The sequence below is a fragment of the Schistocerca piceifrons genome, chromosome 3 (assembly GCF_021461385.2).
Source record: "Schistocerca piceifrons isolate TAMUIC-IGC-003096 chromosome 3, iqSchPice1.1, whole genome shotgun sequence".
Lineage (NCBI taxonomy): Eukaryota > Metazoa > Arthropoda > Insecta > Orthoptera > Acrididae > Schistocerca > Schistocerca piceifrons.
The window spans coordinates 807,833,562-807,861,558 of record NC_060140.1 but is presented as its reverse complement, the minus strand read 5'-3'; the positions used below and the strand labels follow the sequence as shown (position 1 = coordinate 807,861,558).

Sequence of the window (27,997 nt, the reverse complement as noted above, 5' to 3'; positions counted from 1 at the left end):
TGTTAATCCATAATTTCATACCAGCCTCATTCATCCAACCCTAGTAATTTATGTGAACAACAACACCTGGTGGTATTTCAGAAGGTTTTGGCACTGTTTTGCGCTTGAAAATGACAGTTGGATTAAGTTCAGTGCCATCAGCACGACATAAAAGGACAACAGTGTAGTGCATTTTTATATGTCCACTTGTTTTTATGGTTAAACCTTTCATGGCAACAGTTCTGTTACTTGACACATCAGATGACAGAGAAGTTTTGTTCATATTCACTGTTTGGCTTCGTTTCACACTGGTTTTCTTTCGATGTGGAGTAATAAAGTGATGTAAAGATATTTTCTCTTCGTACTATAGTGGCATTTTCTGAGATACTTTGGTTTTGGTTCACATGCTAAACCTATAATGCTTCATAAACCTTTAGCACCAACCAACTCCACATCTAGTCTGTTAAACTCCACTGTAATGCCAGCTTACAAGCATGTATTTGAATCATTTTTGTATTAATTCAAATGCCTTTTTGATGGTGTTCTTGAATCCATTTCAATACTTTATCATCTAGTTATGACCATTTGGCACTCAATCCTCTATTTGCACATTTAGTTTTCCTCATTTTTTTTCAGTTCTTCCTTACTACCCCACGACTTGCAAATGGTTTTTTTCTGTTGGAAGAGGTCCAAATGCTGCTCAGCTGCTCTGTTTCTTCATTCTCCTACATATGTTATTCCTTTAATTTATAGCCTGCGTCATATGAACACCTTTTATTTTTTTTCATTACAAGACTAGCTGATAACAAAAATATTGAACTGTTACCGATAACACACATCATTTTCAGTTCAAGTTCACTGACACCATAAACTGCAATGATGCATCATAGGCTAAACAGTGTCCTGGGTTTGTGATAACAGTGCAGGAGGGGAGACATTGTTAGTAAGCTTATGAATCCCCACAACTCCTGATTGTCACTTCGGTGCACTGCTGCTGTCAGTTGAATCCGATGTTGCCATATAGAGAGAGGTTTCCTGTAGCATTGAATTTATGGCCCTTTTTAAGACAGGCAGGAATTTTAAATCAAACGCTGGACATCTTTATATTAATTTTGAATATAAGATGCACTTAAATTTTGGAGGCAATTGTCCGAAGAAAAAAGTGTGTCTTATAGCCTGTAAAATATGACATCCCAATATTATGAAAAAGATCAGTTGCAGACAGGCACAACAAAAAGACTGTTATGTATTGAGCTTTTGGCCAAAGCTTCTTCAGAAAGGAACCCCCACCCCCCCCCCCCCCCCGCTCACTCACTCACTCACACACACACACACACACACACACACACACACACACACACACACACACACACAAAAAAAAAAACACATATCACACAAGCAAGCTCACCTTGCATGCTATCTCCAGCCATTCTGGACAGAGATAGTGGATGTGTGTTCATAAGGTGTGCTTGCTTTGTGTGTGTTTTCGTTTCTGAAGTAAGCTTTGGCCAAAAGCTCAGTGTGCATCTGTCTGCAATTCAATGTGTGTGTGTGTGTGTTTTGTGTGTTGTGTGTGTGTGTGTGTGTGTGTGTGTGTGTGTGTGTGAGTAGCAATGTATAGCAATCTATCCTTTTAATATTAATGTTGGTATTACAACCTGGACTTTCCATTGTTACATTATTCAAAATATGATTATACAGGGTGTTTCAAAATGAATATACAGGTTTTAAGGCTTTGTAGCATTTATTACGTTCACCTTACAAATATAAATAATACATCAAGTGAAAGAGCAACTCAAACAGTTTTGTTTGTATACTTGTACGCAAAGGGAAGAGACTGGAATGGCCAAGAGTGGCTGCAGAATGTGCTGAATGAGTAAGATCCTTTCACGCATAGCACCAAGAAATCAGTTCAGATGGCTAGGCATGATTTACCATTTCCAGTGATGTCTCTGTGGAGACCTTTAAGGAGATGCTTACATGTGGAGACCTTTAAGAAGATGCTTACAACTATGTCCTTATCATCTGCAGTTGTTGCAAGCTGCTAAAAATCCTAGAGCATACGGTTTATGTGTCAACATTGCAAATGAAATGTTGCTGCATGATGAAGAAGATATTCTGGATCATGTCATCTTCAGTGATGACTTGACATTTCACCTAAGTGAACACTTGTACGAAAAACTGTTTCATCTGCGCTTTCATTTGATGTATTATTTGTAACTGTAAGCTGAATGTAATAAATTGCTACAAAGCCTAGAACCTGTACATTCATTTTTAAACACCCTGTATTTACATAATCTTAAAGTTTTGTGAATGTAGTGTTCAGTAATGTGGTAAATAAATAAGATATAAACCACAAGAGAAAAGAGCTTCTTAGAAGGTCTTCTTTTCAAGGATTATACTAGGAATCACCAAGTATTACTGATTAACTGAGCTACAGTAGAAGGTGATGAGATGGAAGGAGGTTACCAGTGCAGTAACGATGCCAGCAGCACAAAAATTGGAAAATGTATTTAGAAGTGGGAAGCAACCACTGCTTTAAAATTTATCTTACCCAACCTTCTATCACCATTAATAGCTTTTCTGTTGAATAAAAGTTTTTTCACTTGGATTATAGCCAACATTTCTTCTCTAATACTTAGTGTTTTTCTTTCTTGAACTCGTCCTCTTGCAGATAAAGAAATCAGAGTCTTGAAGATTATTGGTCCCTTAGATTTATATGCATATGTTGATGACTACTGACTGAGACTTTTTATGCTCTTTATTAGTGTTGTTTAATTTATTATGTAGCTTTCTTACAGAGATAATTCCATTTGTATTTTTTTTAAATAGAAAGCTCTTTATTCCTGCTTGTCTATTTTGCAGGATGCATATGGCGTAATCAAGTAGCTCAACTCCTTCTTCATTATGAGGAGGGCTTCACGCTACTTGATGAAACAGGCCGCACACTTTGGAAGTACCCCGTATGAGCGTTTGCGCTCCTCTGCTGATGATGGAGCTCGCTTGCTTTGGCTTGACTTTGGCAGTTGAAGAAGGAGAAATGGTATGTATCACTTACTGCCATAACATAGTACCTTCATATAATATCAATTTACATGATGGTAATATATTGGGAGGGGTAAAATACAGGGAGCGAAAGGCTATTTACAATTTGTACAGAAACCAGATGGCTAGTTACAAGAGTCGAGGGGCATGAAAGGGAAGCAGTGATTGGGAAGGGAGTGAGACAGGGTTGTAGCCTCTCCCGATGTTATTCAGTCTGTATATTGAGCAAGCAGTAAAGGAAACAAAAGAAAAATTCGGAGTAGGCATTAAAATCCATGGGGAAGAAATAAAAACTTTGAGGTTCGCCGATGACATCGTAATTCTGTCAGAGACAGCAAAGGACTTGGAAGAGCAGTTGAACGGAATGGACAGTGTCTTGAAAGGAGGATATAAGATGAACATCAACAAAAGCAAAACGAGGATAATGGAATGTAGTCGAATTAAGTCGAGTGATGCTGAGGGAATTAGATTAGGAAATGAGACACTTAAAGTAGTAAAGGAGTTTTGTTATTTGGGGAGCAAAATAACTGATGATGGCCAAAGTAGAGAGGATATAAAATGTAGACTGGCAATGGCAAGGAAAGCGTTTCTGAAGAAGAGAAATTTGTTAACATCGAGTATAGATTTAAGTGTCAGGAAGTCATTTCTGAAAGTATTTGTATGGAGTGTAGCCATGTATGAAAGTGAAACATGGACGATAAATAGTTTGGACAAGAAGAGAATGGAAGCTTTCGACATGTGGTGCTACAGAAGAATGCTGAAGATTAGATGGGTAGATCACATAACTAATGAGGAAGTATTGAATAGGATTGGGGAGAAGAGAAGTTTGTGGCACAATTTGACCAGAAGAAGGGATTGGTTGGTAGGAAATGTTCTGAGGCATCAAGGGATCACCAATTTAGTATTGGAGGGCAGTGTGGAGGTTAAAAATCGTAGAGGGAGACCAAGAGATGAATACACTAAGCAGATTCAGAAGGATGTAGGTTGCAGTAGGTACTGGGAGATGAAGAAGCTTGCACAGGATAGAGTAGCATGGAGAGCTGCATCAAACCAGTCTCAGGACTGAAGACCACAACAACAACAACAACAACAATATATTGTTTCAGAATATTTTTATCTTACATTTGCATATAGATAATATATTATGTCTTTGACTGCAACAATATCTTATGCTCTCTTGCGTTAAACTTACAAGGAACCCCCTTGAGTGTGAGGTTTGGAAGTTCAATCTGTAGAAAGGCCCATTTGAAAATGTTATGTTAACAACTATGCCAGGAAAAATATTAGCTGCTAATGAGTCACCATGTGCATCAGAAAACTGACAGAAAATGAGTGTCCAGGAAGTGCAGGGATCAACCTTCTGTGGGATGTATGTATCACACTTCACAAAATTGACATTTTCAACATTCACGAAATGTTCAAAACAAACTATTAACTTGCACCCTGAATACTGAATAAAAAACGGTGCACCACAATGATCACAATGGTTTACAACATCAAGATCAAAGGCAAACTCCTTTGGAGTAACAGAACATGCAGGATGTTCAGCTAGGTATGCAGTCTTAAAGAATACATGTAAAATCATATTAGTGTAACGAGGTGATGAGAACTGATGGACGTTCGTTGATTTGGAAGAGGAGAACAAACAGCAAGGTCATCAGTCCCTGAGAACTGATGGAATGTGATGGCATGTAACACAATTTGAAACAGTTTGTGGTGAGGCTCATTGTGAAACTGACTATCCCTTAAGGCATAGCTGCAGGTTGCACGATAATATATTTCAGAGGCATGGGGGGAAGAAAAAACTTCCAGAGGGTGAATTTGTCCAGTGCTTCCAGGTGGTATGAATTGCAATGTCACACAATTTTTAGGAGGAATAGTTTGCTCTAAAGGAGTATGATTTTTATATGTAGACCAGGAATCAACCAAATGCAAGTTCTTTGACCATTTATTGGCCAGAAGCAGTGCTGATATCATAGTTGTAATTCTCTTATGCCCATTTTCCTACTCTTGCTTGCTATGACATAAATATTCTCTACTACCCTTGCAAGATCACACACACAAGAATGAATCACAGGGGATAGAGCACCTCTAACTTCTCGCAATGTAATAAATAACTTTCCAGCCAATTTACCATCTACATTAACAGTTGGCATAATTCTATATGAATGCGTTAAAGGATTGACGTTAGCTGATCTTGATACACTGTCTTGGTACCTATAATCTCCAAGGTTCCTTTCATATGCAATTCCTCTTCAAATGGTGATTGGTTGGAGTTGAAAACAAATTCTTCATTGAATGATGGGATAATTTTGTTTATCTCATCTACAAATTTTCAGGCCGATTCTATATTTTTCTATGCATCGTTAAGTTGACACTTTGTTGAAATTTTGTTATTTTGCATCTTCCAATTCTGTAGCACTGTTTGAAGCTATGCAACAATCCACTGCTTCCCCTGAAATCACTGTAATCTATGGCGTGTGCAGTTTGATGTGCATAATGTAGTAGGTCACTATCATCCATATCCTGTAAATTATATCGAGCATCCTTGAGATGCACTAACACCAATTTTTGTAACAAGTGCACCTTCTCCTTCCTTGAATATCTGTAGTTTTTCTTATGCACTAGTTAGTCATATTTCTGTGGACTTAGTAAAAAAAAAAAACTACTATGAACATATTTTGAATATGTTGCAAATGATCTTCCATGTATGTAATTATGTTTAGTACCCACTTCTTGGATAAAGACTGTCCTTTACTACATTCCACTGGAGATGGGATTTGTGGCTCCCTGTCTGACAAGGATGATGTACTACACGACTCAACACCTGTTTCAGTATCACTTTCACATGTTAAGCATGTATCATCACCACTATACTCCTCATGTACGGTGTCTGCACAGTCAAGCTTATGCAACACTACACATCCCACTGACTCCTCTTGCAGAAGCACTAATATTTCATCTGCCTCTCCTTTTTTCACTCTGCAATATTCCTTGGATTTCTTTCTGTTGAAATGTCAGCTTTGGCAACTGTTGTTGTAGATATAATGCAATGTTTGCTGTGTTTATTGTTGCCATTGCTCTTGCACTGTAGCACTTTCGTGAGTTACTTGTTGTCTAAGCAGTTCAACTATGCTCCATAACCTCATGCTGTGCTGAGCATTTGGAACCTCCTGTCCTACCCCCTGTTGCCATTAGCAGCCTATATTGTGGTTGCATGGTGGACAATATTTGCAATATTTGGGGTGTAAAATACTGTAAACATCATTGGCATTCTGAGATCTCACACTCAAGGGGTTCCTTGTTCCTGAAAGTGATTTCCCAAATGGATTTTTTTCATATACAAAGCACTCATCAGTCCTTGCATTTTAAAATCCTCATTAATTGACAGTGGATGTGCATTGATATTCAGATCTCAGATAGTGTCTTAAACCATCGGTGTTTCTAGCCACTGCTTCAAGACAAACTGATAAGAACATGAAACATGTAACAGACAGAATTCAGCGTGAATTTGACCATGAAGTGAGTGAACAAAAGTCTCTCTTGGCAGATTAGGCTGTTCTGAATTCATATGGTATGCTTTGTACTATGAGGATGGACTGGATACAAATGAACCTTTAGTAATAAATTTTTTTATTATTAAAAATTGATTCAGCTCATGGCTGCAAACTATATGTACCTGGCACGCCAACGTCCGAGGGCTTCTCCACAGTCATTTCTGGTGCGGTTCTCCTCTTGCTACCTGCGATGGTCGTTCGCTGCAGTACAGGAAGCCAGGATCCATTTACCTTAAGGCTTTCCTCTTTCTTGTTGAAGCTTTTCCCATATTTGTGTATTTCTACAGCTTCTCTGAACAAGCGTGTGTGATAGTGCTTCTCTACAGCCAGAACTTCCGTGTCGGCGAATTTTATTACATGTTCGGTCTCACTCAGTGTATGCTCAGCCACGGCCATTTCTCCACCTGCCCCAACCTGCAGTGTTGCTTATGCTCTTTGATCCTGGTGTTGATTGATCGTCCAGTCATTCCAACGTAAACTTTTCCACATGTGCATGGTAAGCAGTATATTAAGCGGTATATTCCCGACATTGCAAGTGGGTCCCTTTTATCCTTCGCTGATCTAAGACATTCTTTGATCTTCCATGTCAGTTTGAAAATTGTCTGTACGCTGTGTTTGTGCAATATACGGCCGATTCTGTCCATCACTCTGGGAATGTATGGCAGAAAGGACGTACCCGACATTTCTTTTCCTGATTTCTTACTTTACCAAGTGTTTGGCTCTGTTACACTTCTAATATAATTTGTGGAGTACCCACTGCTCCTCAGAACACTTTCCAGATGTTGCATTTTGCATTTGAGGTGCTGCAGCTCACATATTCGATCTGCTTGCGTTACGAGCATATGAATCGTGCCTCTTTTCTGGCTTGGGTGGTGGTTTGATCATTTGTGCAGGTATCGGTCCGTGTATGTCGGTTTTTGGTACACGCTATGTCCCAGGTTTTCAATGTCCCTTGTGACCAGCACATCTAGAAATGGTAGTTTTTTGTCCTTTTCTGCTTCCATGGTACATTTTATATTAGTGTGGAGGCTGTTCAAGTGTCTTAGGAAGTCACCGAGCTGTTCGTCACCATTGCTCCACACAACGAAAGTATCATTGACCACACCTTATGTTTACAAGTCACAGAGTCCAGTGCCTGTGCTTCGAAATGTTCTATGAATAAGTTGGCCACCACTGGACTAAGAGGACTACCCATGGCAACGCCTTCCAGCTGTTTGTAGAAATTGCCATTCCACATGGAATAACTCATGGTGAGACATGCATGGAAGAGCTTTGTGATGTCTTGTGGGAAAATGGAACCGATGTGGTACAGAGCGTTGCTGAGAGGCACTTTTGTAAACAAAGGAACGATATCAAATCTGACCAGGATGTCATTTGATGCAAGTTTTAGTTTCTTCAGCTTCTCAATGAAATGTCGTGAGACCTTTACGTGTGTGTTGGTCTTCCCCACGTGCGGCTGGTGCAGAGAGGCCACGTGTTTTGCCAGTTTGTATGTTGGTGAGCCAGGAGAGCTAACAGTCAGTCTTAATGGAACATTGTTCTTATGGATCTTACGTAATCCATACAGCTGAGGTGGTAGGGCTTCCGTGTTGTGCAGGTTTCTCTGTATGTCCACCGGCAGAGAGGACGCCTTGATTAACTGATTCGTATTCCGCGTGATACGCCGCGTCAGATCTGTGCTTAGTTTTTGGTATGTCGCCGGATCTAATAGGTCTTGGATCTTTTGCTCATAATCTTCGTTCTTTGTTATGACGGTTGCATTCCCCTTATCGGCAGGCAGTACCAATATACTTTTGTCAATGTTAAGATTCTTAATAGCTTGTACCTCTTCTTTCTTCAGATTGCAAGCTGGTGGTTTAGCTCGGTGCGGTATCCTGGCTGTTTCAGTGCGTATTTCTTCTGCTCTTTCACAAGGAAGGGTCCGAATGGCCGCTTCGGTGTTAGCAGTGATGTCCTCCATAGGTATAGTTCTCGGGATGATAGTGAAATTCCCTCCTTTATGAAGAACAGACACTTCCTCTTCAGTCAATTGCCGTTCAGTGAGATTGACCGCTGTATGTGACATGTTGGGAATTGCCTATTCAGTCTGCTTCCGGCATCTTTCAGACTTTTTCTTCTGTTGCTCATTGCAGCATTCAAGTTCGTTCTGCTTGCTCCTGTGAGTGGTGCTGTCGATCTTGTCCCAGTCGACTCGATGCATTCTGCTACTTAGTTGATAGAAAATGTCCAAAACTTCCTGACCCATTCTTGCCAAGTCTCTCTGTGTTGTATAAATTCACTCACGAAGAAAAGCCCGTTCCATTCTGTTGTAAATATGATGTGCTTGGGTGGAGGTGAATAGGCGCTTACATTTCAAGAACTTCAGTGTAGCATCTTCATCTCTGCACCGCGAAAGGAAGGCGAGAGAGGACATGAAACGCGCTTTCTTCTTCCATCGTTGGTCAAGGTGTCGGTACAATCTGCAAATTCCTCCCCGTAGAGGTGTAATACAAAATTGTTAAGGCTTTCGTGGCCAGTTGTTGACAAACTGCCTATTTGCTTCTGTCTCGGGTTCTTCGGCCGATGCTCGTCTGATGATTTTACTGACGTTTCGCCAGCACGAGTGGCTGGCATTGTCAAAGCTTCACCCTCCATTGCCGGTGGTGAACTGGAGCCGAGCTCGCGGCTGCAGACTATATGTATCAGCCGCATATTGCACAAACATGACATAAAGACAATTGTCAAACCGACAAGGAAGATCAAAGAATGTCTTAGATTGGCGAAGGATAAAAGGGACCCACTTGCAATGTTGGGAATATACCGCTTACCATGCACATGCGAAAAAGTTTATGTCGCAATGACTGGACGATCAGTCAACACCAGGATCAAAGAGCATAAGTGACATTGCAGGTTGGGACAGGTGGAGAAATCGGCCGTGGCAGAGCATGCACTGAGTGAGGCCGACCATGTAATAAAATTCTCCGACACGGAAGTTCTGGCTGTAGAGGAGCACTATCACACCCGCTTGTTTAGAGAAGCTGTATAAGTACACAGACACGGGAACAGCTGCAACAAGAAAGAGGAAAGCCTTAAGATAAATGGATCCTGGCTTCCCGTACTGCAGCGAACGACCGTCGCAGGTAGCAAGAGGCGAACCGCACCATAAATGACTGCGGAGAAGCCCTCGGACATTGGCGCACCAGGTACATATAGTCTGCGGCCACGAGCTCGGCTCCAGTTCACCACCAGCAATGGAGGGTGAAGCTTTGACTATGCCAGCCACTCGTGCAGGGGAAACGTCAGTAAAATCATCAGAAGGACGTCGGCCGAAGAACCCGAGACAGAAGCAAATAGGCTGTTTGTCAACAACTGGCCACGAAAGCCTTAACAATTTTGTAGGGTTTCTAAGGTTATTGCATGGATTATTGTTAAGGTGTGAGGTCCACTGTTGTCATGGAGAAGCAACACTCTTATGACGTGGGTGCTCCACCTTTCTGAACTGTAAGCAGGTCACATTTTGGGTAGAAAATCACAATGATAGGCAGTATTTGAGGTCCAATGTTCATGTAGGAAATTGACCTTTGCAGTGTCAGAACACTGTGGCCACAACACCCGTTTCATAGTGTATGATGATTTTTTCCTACTGTGTGGGTCGTGAAAATCGTGTAGGCAATTGCAACTAGCACATAATTCAGTTCTTCATTCAGAAACTTCAGAACCGTGTTATTTGATACTGGGCTCTCAACTCATTCTGAATGATTGACTAAACACTTCTATAAGAAATTAGACATTTCTTTGAAATTTCATGCATGGTTAATTTCCAATCACCATTGAAAAGGTTCTGTGCTGTGTTGTTGATGTGGGGACAGTGCAAGCAGCCCATGTTTTCAGCAAATTCTTCTCCTTTCTTGAACTCTTTAGACAAGTGCCTCATGCAGGATCATGGAAGGGTTGGGTTCTTTCCCCATATTGCAGGAGTAAATAATGTCACATTTCATCAGCATTAACATTTTTTTCACAAGGAACTATATTATGGTGTGTTGTGTGACAGCAGGGTGCATCCCTCTTTCACTCATGGCAGCACCTACTAAAGACATGGAGGATTGGATGTTCCAAGATCACCATTCAACTCAAGTAATTCTCCTCATATGAGTTTAATATAGAACAACTGAAGACATAAAATCTTTAAATGAGTTCATGATCTTGCTTAGCACTTTATTCATAAATGTTCATCTTGACCACTCGTTACTGTGTTGTTCACAGTGACTGGCTTTGGCTTACCGCTAGCATCAGGTCATTAATTGATCATTATTGGTGATGTGTACAAACCATTTGACATTGAAACTCATACCAGAATACTCTTAATGAAATGACGATGGCAGTAAGCCAAAACCAGTCATCGTGAATTTTATAGTAATGTGCAGTCAAGACAGGCATTTATGAATGAGGAACATGGAAACTTCACATATCCAGTGTATGCACAAATGCCAGAATCAACACATAAATAGTCCACAGCTCGCAGTCTCTTGGTTGCATTCTCACTGCCCAAGCATGGGGTCCCAGGTTAGATTCCCAGGGATTTTTACCTGCCTTGAGATGACTGGGTGTTTGTGTTGTCCTCATCATTTCATCTTCATTCATGCAGTTGGCGAGATTTGACTGAGCAACGGTTGGGAATTTGTATGGACACTGATAACCACGCAGTTGAGTGCCCCACAACCCAATCATCATCATCATCATCATCATCAACAACAACACATAAATAACATAAAGTGAAAGAAGAATGAAAATTTTCAGATATTCACTGTTTTTAATTACTTGTAAATATAATTTTTTTAACTGTTCATGACAGTTTCCTGCCCTTTCTATTTGGAACTAACGTTTTTCTCTGCACAGTTAGTATTACTAACATCCTCAATAATATGTTTTACATTTCCTAATAGTTGTCTCCTCAAAGCTTCCTTCACATACGTCAGTATTTGATAATAAGTCTCTTCTTGGTTCCTTTTCTAAAGAACATGGCCAATTTCCTCTTTCACCATTTCCCAGTCTGAGTAATTGCTCTGCCTATAATGACCTAGACATATATCTGCATACATTCCTCACAAGCCACTCTATGGTGAATTGCAGAGGGTACAATGCACCACTACCAGTAATTTTCTTTGCTAGTCAAATCAAAAATGGAGTGTTGGAAGAAAAACTGCCTATATGCCTCCATGTCAGCCCTAATTTCTTTTATCTTGTCTTTGTGGTCCTTAAGCAAGATGTACATTGGTCAGAGTAGAAATTTACTGCAGTCAGCTGAAAATTTGTGGTCTCTGAATTTTCTCAAGAGTATTCCTCAATATGAATGTTGTCTCCCATCCATGGGTTCCTGTTTGAGTTAACACTGAGGTGTTGATCAAGCCTACCAGTAACAAATCTAACAGAATGCTCTTGAATTGCTTTGATGTCCTCCTTTACTTTGACCTGGTGGGGATCTCCAACACTTAAGCAGTACTCAAGAATGTGCCCAGTGTTCCATATGTGATCTCCTTAGTAGATGAGTTACACTTTCTTAAAATTCTCCAAATAAATTGGACTATTTGCCTTCCCTACTACCATCCTCACCTGCTTGTTTCATTACATATTGCTGTGTAGTATTCTACGTAGATATGTAATGAAAGTTACTGTGTAAAGTAACATACCACTAATGCTGAATTCAAACATTGCTGAATATTTCTTCATGTTAAGTCATCCTGTGTCCTACAGTCTCTCATTGATGATATTTTCCCATATACTACAGTGTCATCAGCAAACAGCTGCATATTGCTGCTTCCCCTAGCTGTCAGATCATTTATGTATATAGAGAAGAAGAACAGTTTTATCACACTCGCCTGGGGCACTCCTGTTGATACCCTTGCCTCTTCTGAACACTTATATCAACAGTGACATTTTGAGGTACATTACTTAAGAGGTCTTTGAACCACTCATGTATCTGGGAAACTATTCTGCATGCTCAGACCTTTATTAACAGGCTGCAGTGTGGCACCATGTCAAATGCTTTCCAGAAATCTAGGAATATGTAATCTGCCTGTTGCCCCTCATCCACTATTTGCAGGATATCATATGAGAAAAGGACAAGATGAGTCTGCATGAGTGATGCTTTTTAAATATCTGATGATTTGTGGACAGAAGGTTTTCTGTCTCAAACCAATTTATTATTTTTTCACTGAGAATATGATGAACAATCTGCAGCATTATAATGTTAAGGTTATGGGTGTGTCATTTTGTGGGTCCTTTCTTTCTACCCTTTGTGTAAATACAGAGTTACTTCAGTTTTTGACAGCCACTTGGGACTTTGTGCTCCACAAGAGATTCACAACAAATGAATGCAAGCTAATTAATGGGTCAGCATTGTGAAAACAAACTGGAATTCCATCCAGACCTGTCAGGGATACCGACTTCTGTGTCTTCTGTATGGGAACCGGTGCAGTGATCAAATGATGGTATGTCTGTATGATCTTCCAACATGAGCCAGACAATTGAAACTCCAGGTAGGAATATCAACAATGTAGGAAAAGATAGATTGCTACTTACCATAAAGAAGACACGTCAAGATGCAGACAGGCATGATTAAAAGACACTCATATATAGCCTGTGAACACAGCCTTTGTCAGTAAATGGCATGCATACCATGTTTTGTGTGCTTCCTTTTGTGTGTGTGTGTGTGTGTGTGTGTGTGTGTGTGTGTGTGTGTGTGTGTGTGTGTGTTTTGCATGAATGCTTTCTTAAATGTGAAATTTAAAACTTCAATTTTTGCTTTGGTGCCTTCTATTGGCACACCAAACAGGTCGAGTGACTGGACAGAAGCTTTTGATCCGCTTAGTCATTTTAAGTAGGACCAGAATTTTCTTGAGTTCCAGACAAGATCCTTCACTAAAGTGTGATGCTGAAAGTTGTTGTATGCTTCGTGCAATGATCTTTTTATGGGTGCATGAATTTCTATTGACTTCTGCCTGTTGAGATTTCCACATTATTTTTTGACCCAAGAGTTCAAGTATCTCTGCTTCCTCACAGTTTTCTAATTCTGTAAGTAAACCATGGTGGGGCTTTTCTCTCCTTAATTTGCTTGCTCACAAAACACTTCTCAAGAGTAAAATTTATAATTACTTTGAACTTTGCCCATAATTCCTCTAAATCTGTCAGTTTGGAACTAAATGATATCCGTTCATTGTCTGAGTAAGATGCTAACACCTGCTTCTTGGTTCTTTTGAGAGCAAATACTCTCCTAGTCTTCTTGATGGATTTATTGACTGTAACATTCATTATCCCAATGATATCATGATCACTAATCCCTTTCTCTATACTGACACTGTCGATAAGGTAATGTCTGTTTGTAACGCTTCCATTTGGTGTTGGCTGTCAAAATAGCCACCTCAGATGGTTTTCAGGAAACGTGTTCAGAGCTGCTTAACAGGACTGTCTGTCTACACCGCCTACAGAGAATCCATAGATATCCCATTCTATCACTGATAGGTTAAAGTTGCCTCCAAATATTATTGCATAATCAAGAAATTTCTGTGCTTCTTTGAATGATTCTGAAAACATTTAACTGGAGTTCTCCTAGGCTGGTTACTCGTGTATGGATAACTTCACAATTAGACTCAACTTTTACCTCAATAGAAAAAATATGTTTGTTGACTGCAATGAATAATCCCCCCTGTGGCATCTAACCTGTTTTCCCAATATATGTTCCATAACTCTTTAAATATTTCAGAGCTTCCTACTTCATGTTTCATCCAACTCTCAATTCTAAGAATAATCTGAGTGCAACAACTTTCCTAGAGGGCTGTAAATTCAGGAATTCTGTTTCAAATACTTTTAGCAATTTACTGTTGAAATTTTGACAGTTAAAGTGCCTTTATTTTGTTTCCAGTCTGATTTCGCTCTCTGCTTATAAAGTGGTGAGCATTCATAAAAGAACCTCAAACTATTGCTTGCCTAAAAAATCCTATGTGCATTCCACATGTGCTCTGCTACCTGAGTGTGTATTGCACCCCTGATGTATCAAGAGGAATGCTACAATTCTCCACCTCATAATACAGGTGCTGAAATCTGCTGTTAAGACCATCACAGAACTGTCAGAGCCTCTGGTTGAGATCCTCTTCTAAGGTTCAAACCAAAGTACCCCAATCAGTTTTGGGTATGATAGTGCAAATAACCACATGCAAGGCTGCCTCTACATCTCGGATGACACTCCTCGGCAGCCATTCCAAGTGCACATTAGATTTCTTTCCAACCATGGATGCTGTTTTCCTAAGTGGCTCCACAATGTGCCTAGCATTGGCACTCCTGATAACTTGTAAACCTCTCCCCCTCCCTGCCCCCTGTGCCTGCTTGGGCACTGCTGAAGGAACAGCCCCTGTTTGCTCAGAGTGAACAGATGAAGCCAGATGGCCAGTCCCCTTACTGACTCACCCCCTTGAGCATCGCAAATGTGTTTCAACCCACCACTTGCCCTCCAGTGAGGATTGATTCCCTGTTTTGGGTACACTATAAGGTGCCTCATTGATAGTGCATTATACACTAATCTTCCTTCCTTTTTTGTCCTAATACTTTAAGTTACTAGTCTCCTTTTTACTCTGATCACCACTTCTGGCCTTTTTTATTTTCAGTCTGCTACTGAACAGTGTTTTACATTAGCCATTTGGGATGAAACCATGGTAATGTTACCTGTGACTGCCTTTGTACTGGTATCTGTAGTCACTGCACTTCTCTTTATATTTTGAAATATTTTTCTTTTTTCCATCATTATTTCTTCAGTGTATAATTTGAATGGAAGTGGTGATTAGCTAGCACCTAACCTTACACCCTTCTCAACCTGAAATTGTCTTTACTGATTTTCCACTCTCATTATGCCATCTCAGTTTTTGTAGATGTAGCACATTACTCTAATGTCTCTGCAGTTTATCTCCATTTTACTCAGGTTTTTGGGAAATGTAAATCTCCTAATCTTGTCAAAGGTTTCCTCTAGGACCACAAATGCCCTGAATGTGTCCCTATTTTTTTCTTTTATCTTTTTTTATCAATAAGCGAGAAGTCACTTTTTCTGTTCATTTAGTACCTAATTCAGTAGTCATGTCTCAGCTATTAAGATGAAACGTAACTTTATAAATGGCCTCTTAGTCAGAGATTATAGAGGGAAGATCCTTCCTTCTCAGGACCCTCAAGTTTATAAGATTGGACTTTCAGTATAAATTTATCAACTGAATGTAGAAGGCACAAGCAAAGCAGAGAGTGAATTTTTATACAAAATGCTGAAGGAACATCAAATTGACTTTATCTTACTCTTGGAAACCCCAGTAGATGATGATGTACAACTTCACACCAGAGGAAGACTCTTGAGCTTTAAGCTAGTGACTGTAAACAATCACTCAAAATGTGGACTAGCAACCTGTGTAAGAAACAACATTAGTATAAAATCTTGCCATCAACTTCAAAGAATGATGTTTTTATGGCTCCATTTAGTGGGAAACTTGATAATACTCAGCCTGTAGAAATGATCCAGATGGAATTGGCCTTCTCCATCTCTGCCCTCACCATAACAGCCAAGTATCATTGTTGGAGACTTCAACAGCCACCATATACTCTGGAGATATCAAGAAAGTGATGAAAGTGGACAAAAACTTGTTGACTGCATGGAAACAGAAAACCTCAAAGTTATATACAATGTGAAAGAAAAGGTAACATTCTTTATTGGATGATGAAACAAGGGCTACACACCTGATGTATGCTTTGTCACACAGAGTCTCCAAATGTGCCCAGTGAGGTGTGCCACAGACTCCTCAGATTCCCCCATAGTCAGTATTTTCTAATAATTTTCTACACTGGATTTTTCATACCAATTGTCCTCCCCTATTCAAAGCCATGATGGAACTTGGAAAAAGTCAACTGGTCTGAAATTTCCAAAGAAACAGGTGCCAACATAAGATCAATAAAACCCACATTCAACAGCAATAGATTCAGTGGAGTAGACCTAACTGCAGCCTACAAGACTGTATGGAGTGACAGATTCTTGCTCAAATTCATCAGAGTCATTTTGTGTAGGTAACTAACCACTCTAACTGGCAACAAGCATAATGATAGGTACTTCCAGCTGTTCTCAGAGAGTTCACAAAATAAATCATGGTGTCCCACTGTTCTGTTTTGGCCTCACTCTTTTTTAATTTGTATATATATAACCTTTCAGAAACTAGTCCAGGAAATTTATTATGCTGATGATATTGCTTTGATCGCTCATGATCAAGGCTTTAGGAAAATTGAATCAATATTGACTTAAGACCTGAAGCTGTTGGATGGGTACATCAAACATAATTTCTTCTAACCAAATCCTCAAAGACTGTTGTATTAACTTTCCACCTATGGAATAAACAAGCATCACTCCAAAATACCTAGGTGTGACCCTAGTCAGGTCACTGACATACAGAATCCATGTCTAGAATGTGGCAGCTAATAAAGACTAAGAATATTATGCTCCAGAAGTTAACAGGAACCACCCAGGGTGTCATTTCAGCAGTCCTCTCTTTCATACTTGGCACAGAATACTGTTGTTCCAAATGGGTGTACGGTGCTGAGCTAAACTAATTGACATACAGCGTAGTCGAGCAGCGTGCCACATCACAGGGTGTATTTGTCCCACAAACATACATTGGCTATTAGTTTTTAATAGATCACATCATTGGAGGACAATATTATGAAAGGAAATTTGCTACTCACCATATAGCGGAGATGCTGAGACACAGATAGGCACAAACCAAAAGACTGTCACACTGTCACAAATAAAGCTTTTGCCAGTAAGGCCTTTGTCAAAAATACACACACACATGCACAACACACGTGACAGTCTTTTTGTTGTGCGTGTCTGTGATTCAGCATCTTTGCCAAACTGTGAGTAGCAACTTTCCTTTTCATAATATTGTTACATTCCATCCTGGATTTTTCATCGGAGAACATTTGGACAGAAATGAAAAACAACACAGAATTATCAGAATTTTCGTTATCAGAACCCCAGTGAATGATGTTTAGAAAACTGTAGTAGCACACAGCAGTCAGTCTGCAGAACAGTTATTTCAACATGCAAGATGCCTGGAACAATCAATGGGAGAAGCAAACTAACTGGATGCCTCACCAATTAAAACTGCATGGAAGTGACCACCACAATGACACTGGTGCACACAGTGTTGAATGAGAACTGATGGAGACAGATATGAACTATTTACTCCACCAAAGATGATGGAAGTCCTCTCAATGTGACTGTGGTGAAGAGCAGCAGGTTTTACATCACACAACATTTGAATGTTCTCTCAGAGCATTCAGAGGGAGAGGGGAAGACCATCACAATATGCCTAAAGGAGCTTGTGACAGGATTTAAAGCCTGGAGTAAGGGCTAGGAACCCATTATGAACTTGAAAGTGTGTGTATCTGTGTAGAAATGTATATATTAGTCATAAATAGTTGTCTAGTATTTTCTTCTATCATCATATAGCAAATAAAATAAAACAAAATAAAATAAAAATATATATATTCATATACTTCTGATGAAAATTATTGAGAAGTGTCATGATACTTATTGCTGTCTGAATCTGAAATTGCATGGTATTTATAGTGCTTCACAAGTTGTAACTATCAGATGGAATAACTTTAAGCAGTGGAAACTCCAGGTTGGAATATCAACAATATGAGGAAAAGATAGATCGCTACTTGTAACTTGGATGCACTACACAACCAAGAATGTTAGTACAACTTTATTAGACTGTGGCATGTATTCCAATCACCATAACATGATAACTGAGTGTGAGCATAGCGCAGCAGGGCTTAAATAGGCACTCGCCCATGGTAGGCTCTCTTGGAAGTTCACAGTATTGCTCTTTCATGGTATGCTCTCAGATGACAACACATTGCTAATGTATGGCTTTCAAGTGTGGGCACATTACTTCATTTCTTTTCCCTTGGCAAACTGCTCAGATTCATGAGATATCCATGCCATCTTCCTCCACGAGGTTCTGACTGAGATGGTGTGCTGATACTGGAGAGGGGGGGGGGGGGGGGGGGATAAATATCGGAATATTTATGAGCTAACGTCACCCCCAGCCCACACTGGGAGGCATCTGTTGCTGACACTAATTGTTGACCCAGTTGGTAGGTTACACAGATTGTAACATAGACATCAGTCTGTAAAACGCCATTTCACATGCCTGCAACCTGTGGAAAGACATCCCCTTATGCAGCAAAGCATGTAACGCTTGTGCAACAGATGCCGCCTCCAACAAAACTGATAATAATAAGCAATCTTACCTAAAAATTGTGGAGTTCCTTGACCGGCATAGGAAGCAGAAGAGCCACAACAGCAGAGACATTCTGACAAAGGAGTTTGATACCAGCACTAGAGTCCTCAAACTCAAGATAAACAATAGAAGGCTGAAAGAAGCAGCACTTTTCCAAACTGCATTTTAACACAGGAGCCTGTAACGCCGAAAAGAGGGGACTTAAGTTTGTTGAGATGTTCAGCAGTGAAGGAGCTGGAGACCACAATATCATTAAGATAGTTGGCACAGCCAGGCAAAGAACTTGTGACTTGTTCAAGAAACCACTGAAAAATCGCCGGGGTGCTGGCCGTGCCAGATTTTAATCACAAGTATTATAAAAATACTGACCACCAATGAGCCAAGCAAAAAGTTCTTCAGGATGCGGCATGGGATACATGTCAATGATAGATAGAGCATTGACAGAAACTTTGAAATTTCTGCAAAGGCGTAACCATCCCGACTGCTTCTTGACAGTGATTAAAGGGAGTAGCCCATTCGCTGGATGCGATTAGTTGGATGACCCTAGAGGTCATGAGGCAGTCAAGCTCTGCCTTGACTTGGTCACAGAGCACCATTAGCAGTGGATGAGACCAAAAGAAATGGGGTCTGGCCAACGGTTTCATGGTGATGTTGAATTTGAAATTATAGGCACAACCCAACCTGCAGAAAACAGGGAGGAAAATTCAGAACATAGAGTCAAGTTGTATATGAGACACTTGATCAGAGATGACATTAACTTCATCGAAATAGTAAAAAAAAAGTTTACCGAGCAAGGTCGCGCAGTGGTTAACACACTGGACTTGCATTCGGGAGCACGACGGTTCAATCCCGCGTCCGCCCATCCTGATTTAGGTTTTCCATGATTTCCCTAAATCGCTCCATGGAAATGCTGGGATGGTTCCTTTGAAGGGGCACGGCTGACTTCCTTCCCTAATCCGATGAGACCGATGACCTCGCTGTTTGGTCTCTTCCCCCCCCCCCCAAACAACCCAACCCCAAAAATGTTAAGGGCATCCAGGCCAAACAGATTTTCGGTGCATACATTTTCAGCATCAGAAAATTCAGCAGACCGGCCATGGATTTATATGTAGCTGGGACCGAGAAACTACCTAATATTTGAAAGCTTTGTTTATTGTAAGTAACTGTTGTACATGACATTGGCACTAAAGAGGGGGAGCCCAAGTCCATGCACGTCTGCAAGTTGAGTAAAGACGTGGCAGCACCATTGTTGACTTGCATGTGCAGAACCTTTTGATAAACCTTGACAACAATAAAAAGCTTATCAGACGCAATGGAAATTGCTGATAAACAATTGACATCCATGTCAGTGTCTGCAATAGGCTGTTGGAATTTTGCATTACAAACAGGAGCAATGTGGCCCATTTTGTTGCACTGGCATCCAACGGCCCACTGCTTAGGACAGTTCGGCCTCTCATAAGTGACAAAACATGACAGAAAAGAGGGAAGCATGGAGTGCTTACATTGTTGTTCATTACCGGGCTTGCTGTACTGCTGCAACCATGGCTGCTGCAGTGAGATGGGCTGGCTGCCCTGATGTTTTTCTCATACACAGACCACTGTCACCATATCGTCCCCCTATGAACCATTTCAAATGGTGGGGAAAAGCTGGTTGAACTCCAGCAACCTCACACAATGATTCAATTTGGGTACCCACAGCCCTCAAAACCTCAAACGATTGTGCAGTAGTCAGAATGATGGAGAGGGAGCAGTTTCCACATTGAAGGGCCTGCTCACAAACCTCACGATCAGGGTCCAACCAAATGATTGCATCATGAACCATTTGTTTGACATACAACTCCTTATGTAGACCAGTGACTAAGTGACAATGATGACTTAAACTGTGAAGCTTAGCTTCCCAAGTCTTATGGGAATGTTACAGTTTCGTGCGACACTGATAGAACTCAATTTGAGTGGAAATGACCTGCATCTGTTTACAGTAGTATTTTGAAAGGATGTCACACATGTTATCAAAAGAGAGTGAAGACAGACCCTGTAGGTGGGGCCAGTTGGCAAAGGAGTTGATGCATCTGAGGTGAGTATCAAGACAAAAAAAAAAAAAAACACCATCACATAGGGTAATATCAGTCAATCCACATGCATGAAAATGTTGCCGCAGCCATTTTTGTAGGATTCCCATTCTTTGACACACTCATTGTAAACTGGAAACAACAGGGGATAAATGATTGGAGTAGTGACAAGCAAAATGGGAGGTGCAAGGGGCAATGTGGCAGGTGACGTAGATTGACAGCGATCCAAACTGGCCAAAACAGAGGCAAGCATTTGCAATACCTGGATCTGATTCTATTGCACTGTGATGAATGCCTCCTGTTGTTGACTGAGATGTTGCAACACTGCAATAAGAACCCCTTGCTGATCAATCAGCCGGTGTAAAAACTCATCAGCAGCACCATCAGACATTGTAGATACAACAGAGGACCAAGCAGAGACTGGAAACTGTGCAGAGAACAATGCCAGGCTCGTTGTCACTTGTGTTGCAACTTGGACACACTATACAAAATGTTAGTAAAACTTCATTAGACTGTGGCATGTATGCTGATCACCTTACCGTACACTCAACACAGTAAGATAAGGCAAATGTCTGCAAGCAGTAATAACATGATAACCGAGTGCAAGCATAGAATTGCTCTTTCACAGCACACTGTCACAGATCACAACACACTGCTAATGCACATGGCTTTAAAGAGTGTGTGCATATTTCACTCCTCACAATAAAGATGACATGTTGAGCTGTAGACAGGCACAATGAAAAGACTTACACATTAGCTTTCAGTCAAAGGCTTCTTTAGAAAAGGAAAAATACACACACATTCACATTCATTCACACAAGCAAACATGCCTCATGCACACATGACTGCCATCTCTGGCAACTTGGACCGGAATGCAACTGTCATGTAAAATGGAAGCAGCAATCTGGAGGGGCCGGGGAAGGGATAGCAGGGTACAGGTGGGTGGAGAGAAGGGTTCTGTTCTATGAAGAGCACGTGGGGACAAGACTGCCTATATGCACAACATCGGGAGACTGTGGGGCAAGGAGGTAGGAAGGAAAGGGGGATGGGGGTGAGGGAGAAATGGGAAGAAAGAGGAGAGGAGAGGAGCAGGGGAAGGGGAAAGATTGTCGGGTGTATTGCCAGAGGACGGCAACCGAAGAGGTAGTAAGGCTCATTTAAATTTGGGGAGGATTTTGATCACTATATTTCTTATAGAAGCACAGTGTGCTGCCAATTATTGTACTCATAATTATGCCAATTGCTGTTCCACTGTTACTAATGTTATTGTTACTAACTTAAAGTTGTTTAATTGGAAGTATTTGTTCAATTTTTTTTTTTCTTCAGTTAACCAAATGATGCAAACTTCCAACTTCGAAACTCCAAATCGTAGAAATTTCGCATCCTTCATTTTACTTGTGATAAGTCACTCCTACAAAATCTCCACTTGGGGTATCAGATGACTCACTAGTTACCTCTGGAAATTTTGCAGTACGAATGACCACTATTACATTATTTTAGACATCTGCATGTCTTATAGTTCATTTTTTGTGTTTGATCCAGAGGTTTCTTTCCTAATAATTTATTAACAGTCCTATCACATACAGTTTTAAGTTCATGACTGAATTCACCTTTTTATGACAATCACGAGATTGTGTCATTACTACATTTGTAAATTGAGACCACATCTGTAAGTATTCGTTGTTAATTACTTCATACTTGTAGCATTCAGAGCAAACTGCAAAACTGGCCATAAACGTAAATATTGATTGCTTACAGGATTATCAAATAATTACAAAAGTTTACTTCTCCCATGTGAATATTTCTACAGGAACATTGTTCAATATTATAAAGCAGTGCTTTCTGTTGTCTTATTGCATTAGAATATCAGTTACTTGAACATGAAAAGAAAGCCACAGAAAAAATGAGTAGGATTTCTGAGGTGGCATTACAGTAGCTTCACTGGAATTAAAAGGAGAAGTTGCCACATTCATAAAATTTGCTTGGAGCAATATATGGAAGCATGTGTGACAGAACTAGAATTTCATAATAAATCCCTTACAATAGTTGAGCATATAGTGAGCCCCAGCAGGTAATTTTAATCTATTCATTAACAACCTTGATGCTTTATTGTCCTACCTAACAACAAAAAAATAAAGAATAATTATTTGTTAGTGATTTTATGTAAGTATTTAGATTCTATTAGAACTCTTCTGGTAAGAATTTATTTCAGTCAGTAATATTATCATTCAACTTGATTCCTACTGTACACTTCCTAATCAGGGTAAGTAATTGCTCAAAAATAGTCATTAATTACTTGTACTTTTACCATCTTCCCATTCTCTTTGGTTCCTAGGTTACCCATCTCTTCACTCACCTCCTTATAAGGCAACAATAATTCCCATCCCATTCCCTAATCAAGCTACAGCAGTAAATGGGGGGATTAAGGGAGGGAGAGAGGGAAAGAGAGAGAGAGAGAGAGAGAGAGAGAGAGAGAGAGAGAGAGAGAGAGCACACATGCAGTCCATGATTTTCCAATATTTTATTCATTCTCTCTTTCTGATTTTCCAGGAACTGGATTTGGAGTGCTGTCCTAAGCCTTTTGTGTTCATTCTCCACAATTTCCTCTCAGCCAAGATTCATCGCCTGGGACTGTATGCATAGACATATAGCTTACCTGACAATTTTGAGCCTGCCACTGATTGTTGTTTGCTTTCTGTATCTGCCAGATATACCAAAGTCCGGTATACTGCTAGTGTTACCTCAGAACCATCTTTGTGCTACATGGAAATTTTTATATAAAAATATATATATATACATGTATACATGTTATCTTTGTGGGATTTTTGTGCCTTTGCCATCATTTTATACGTTACAAAATGTTTTGTACTTTTTCAAGAACAATGATGATGTGGTAATATTGCTTATGATTTTACTTTGACATTTTGTAAAGTGTATTAGTGAACTGGCAAAAACATGTATGCCATTGATGATCGCACAATCTCACTACATTGTAAATACTGTACTTCACAGTTATTGTTCCTGCAGTCCGATTAGTGCAGTCCTGTATGAGGCATAGGAAATAGTGACAAGAAGAGTGTAATTAAGGGGCTTATGAACAGTTGTTTGGACATAAAAAGAGAGTATATTGCTGTAATTTATTTTTTTGTGTAGTTGAACAAAGGAGACACCTCACTGCTTGTCATGAGTACTGTGCATTAATTATTTCACTTTTACCACAGATATTGTGTACTTCACATTTTTCTTTCAATTTTTTTTATAAGTTTTATGGTGATGTTATCTACTCTTGCCAGTTGTTCCATTTGTCAAGAACTCATTTTAGCCTTCAGTCTGCTCTAATTTCTTCTTAGTATTTTTCATCTTTTAAATGGATCAGATGTACTCTGTACTGCTCACTTCTTTGTCAAGTAACCTTAAATTTATATCTTGGCAGATTTAGTGTCTGTTGAGAGTGTATTGTATAACAGCTGTTAAGATGAATTGCATTAATTTTGCAAGTAAGGCTGATAGTGTAAGGACAGGTAATTTGCAGTTATTGTGGTTGGAGAAAGTTGCATCTGCTGTGTCCATGCAATTTGAGAGACATATCAAGTAGACATTTAGTCCATACTGACATTTGTGTATAAATCTTTTTAAAACTGTTCTTATGCAAGTTGTGTTTAAACTTGAATGTGGTGTATTAGGTTAAGCATGCAGAAACAATTTTTCATCTTCCTGCACAAATATTTATTGTATTATTTGATGTGGAGTAATGTGCATTTATTTTTTGATATGAATGTTAAAAGTTTTATTCTACTTTAACCAAGACTTTTAATTCACAATGTTTTTCATTTATTAAATTATGTATTAAAATGATGTAAGTTAATATTATTCAATAAAACAGCTGGGTGTGTAAGGCTGTTCGCCAAACTACTCTGTCTGTGTGTGTGTGTGTGTGTGTGTGTGTGTGTGTGTGTGTGTGTGTGTGTGTGTGAGAGAGAGAGAGAGAGAGAGAGAGAGATATGTTTTATCAATATTAAGGCTTTTTCTCCAATTCAATTGTTATATTATAAAGTTACCAGCTCAACTGATCGGTATGTAAATAAGGATGATTTGATTCTATGACTGTCATGCAATATGTGACTAGTGCTTGCTTTGATAGATAATTTTATTTTCAGAACATAGTTGATTGAATTTAATGTGGGACTGTCTTCTGTCCCTAAGTGGAAGTTGTTATCTCTGATTAATAAATATTGATTTCAATAAAAGTAGTTGTTTATATATTCCAAATCAATGTTAGTGCCTTTATTAGGGCATTTTCCATTCTTGTGCCCGCACCTATCAAAACAAAAACTGCACTTTTGTACAGTATGTTTGTATTTGTCCAGAAATAACAATTACATAAATTTTCAGAAGCTGCAGATTTTTAGTGATTGATAGCATTCCTTGCCACTTCAAACATATCGGATACATTTACACCTGTCATTAACAAATACATAATTCTGATAATAGAAACAGGCTGAATCAAAGCTAAAATGGACTCACCAATGTAAGTGATTAAAACTGTGGAATATTCCAGGAGGTTTGAGATTGCAGCCAGATGACATCAACACCTGGCCATGATATTCTGACTGACAACCAATCAGCTGTCTTTTGTTGAGCTTTACGCTGGAGATCGTCGGTGCATGTCACTGACTTTAAACCTAAAACTGCATGGAGGCACATGCACATAGGTTACCGCTGCATGATCACCCATACTGTGTCGAGTGTAGCATAATGCCATCTGCATGGTTATCGGTAATATTATGTTCACACCCTTTGCTGGATTGTGGGCCCTTGGGGCTAAAATTCAGTGGTCAAAATAATAAAATTAATTATTGCTATAGATGTCATTAGGCATAAAATTCTGTCTTTCTGAATATATTGAAGAAATCATCAGGTCCAATGCCCTATCAAGTTGAAAGTTGTCATCATGAATAACAATATCTTCTGTTCGAAGTATTTCCACAGATTCCTTAATAACCAAATCCCAGAATTTTTTGTGGCCAAGATTTCCGTTTCAGAATAATTCTTAGAATGTCCTGCAGAGATAAAATGCTTGGCTATGGTTGACTGACTGGGCTGTGAAAGGCAAGTGTGGCCATCATGTTCCAAACACCTTTCATGTATCATGCATTTGATCTGACCATTGTAGCCTCTATGACATTGGGATGTTATTCTGCAGACGCCACCCTTCTGCAAACTAAGATCATTTTGTACCAAGGTAAGAAGGGCCCTTGTCTTTGTAAGTCACCAGAATAATATTTCTTTAGGATTGTGTTTAACTTGAACACCATGTTGCCCATATATGGCAGGAACATTCTGGAACTGAACTGCTACTTCTCCTCTTGATCTATTAAGTGGTCATGTTTATTCCTTGTTAGAACTACACATATATAATGTGGAAAATATCCATTATGAAACTTCCTGGCAGATAAAAACTGTGTGCCGGACCGAGACTCGAATTTGGGACCTTTGCCTTTCACAGGCACTTGCCCGCAGAAGGCAAAGGTCTCGAGTTAGAGTCTTGGTCTGGCACACAGTTTTTAATCTGCCAAAAAGTTTCATATCAGTACACACTCTGCTGTGGAGTGAAAATCTCCTTCTCGAATATCCATTATGGTACCTTTGAATACAGGTTGTAGGTATTCCAGATTCTTTGCAAGGCTGTCTCTGTCAGACACATCATGTACCAACATTCAACTGATGTCCATTGTTTGTGAAGGATAGTGCCAGCTGGGCACTGCAAATACAGATAATATGTGTGGATGGTAAATAAAATACCCTAATGACACATCCACATTTTGAATGACTAAGATGTTTAGAAATCTTAGACAGTCACCGCCTTTCATTTCCACATTAAATTCTCTTCATTGTGGGGCCACACCACAAAAGTTTCATTTGTGTATTGCCAGGAGATATTTGGTTTATGTTTTTAAAGAAACAAAGGGTGTGCGTGCAGTATTACTGTCATGCATGTTTCTTTGTACCTTAGCTGGGGTAATATTTGACAGAGGGCACTACGCTTGATAGGGGTGGTAGTGCAGTGGTATGTTGCATGCATGTACCTTCTCATAAATTTTAAATATAAAGGCAGTAATGCGCAGCTCCAACCTCCAGTATAAAACCCATCTGGATGTGGCTGAATGACTGACAGCCAAAATATCATGGTAAGACGTCCATATCCTCTGACTGTAATTTCAAATCCTTAGGAAGTACTAATTACAGCAAGGAAACTTCAAGAATCATAGGAAGTATGTTTCTGTAGAAAACACAGAAACAAAAAAATGTAGCAAATCAAGATTTCTTACCTTGTTATCAAAATGGTATGAAGACCTAAATAATATAAGCCGCATTACCTAGTTTGTTTACCCCAAACCCAAACTTTGTTGCTGTGTATTTAAATTAGTTCACTGAGTTTTTCAGACAAGGCAGCTACCTTTGAAATCAAGTACATTGTAGAATGAATATCCTGGGACTAAAATTTAGTTTTTAATGATATCAGTGTATGGTGGCAATTTACAACAATGCTGGTCTCTTATATATAACAGGAAATGTCCTGACTGATTCACTAACTCATTAATGCCCAGCCTAAACAACAAAGGATAGAAGCTTGAAATTTCGCGAGTTTGTTGATCATATACCATAGGGATTGTTTAAGAAGGGATTTTTTGGAATTCAACCCCTAAAGTGGTGAAGCAGAGGATGAAAAGCTATTTGAAAATATGTATTAAAGCAATTTTGAAGCTAGCCGTACGAAAACTGGTATTTTGTTTCTCATTCAGAAATTAAAGGAAATAAATGTTTCAATATTTTTGGATATTCAGCACACAAGGGGGTGAAATAGTTAGTGAGGTTTTTTAATTACAGTATTATTAAAGAACTATTAAACCATTTTTAAAGCTACAACTATGAAATTGGTATTTGAATTCTGAGTTTAAAAAAATTGGTTCATAAGATTTACAAACTAATCGACAAAGAGGGTAAAATAGGGGATGAAAAATTTTATGAAAATATTTCATTA

At 39.5% G+C, this 27,997-nt stretch overlaps 1 protein-coding gene across 1 annotated transcript in view; it reads left to right on the top strand.

The window, feature by feature from the left end:
• The window catches only part of LOC124789078 (beta-2-syntrophin-like), a 335,827-nt gene extending 310,657 nt beyond the window's left edge, over positions 1–25,170 (top strand). Inside the window, 4 exon segments of the mRNA XM_047256368.1 lie at positions 2,845–2,939; positions 2,941–3,006; positions 3,008–3,022; positions 23,506–25,170. Coding sequence (XP_047112324.1) covers positions 2,845–2,939; positions 2,941–3,006; positions 3,008–3,022; positions 23,506–23,598 — 269 coding nt within the window. The 3' untranslated portion in view covers positions 23,599–25,170.
• Positions 25,171–27,997: the final 2,827 nt, after the last annotated feature.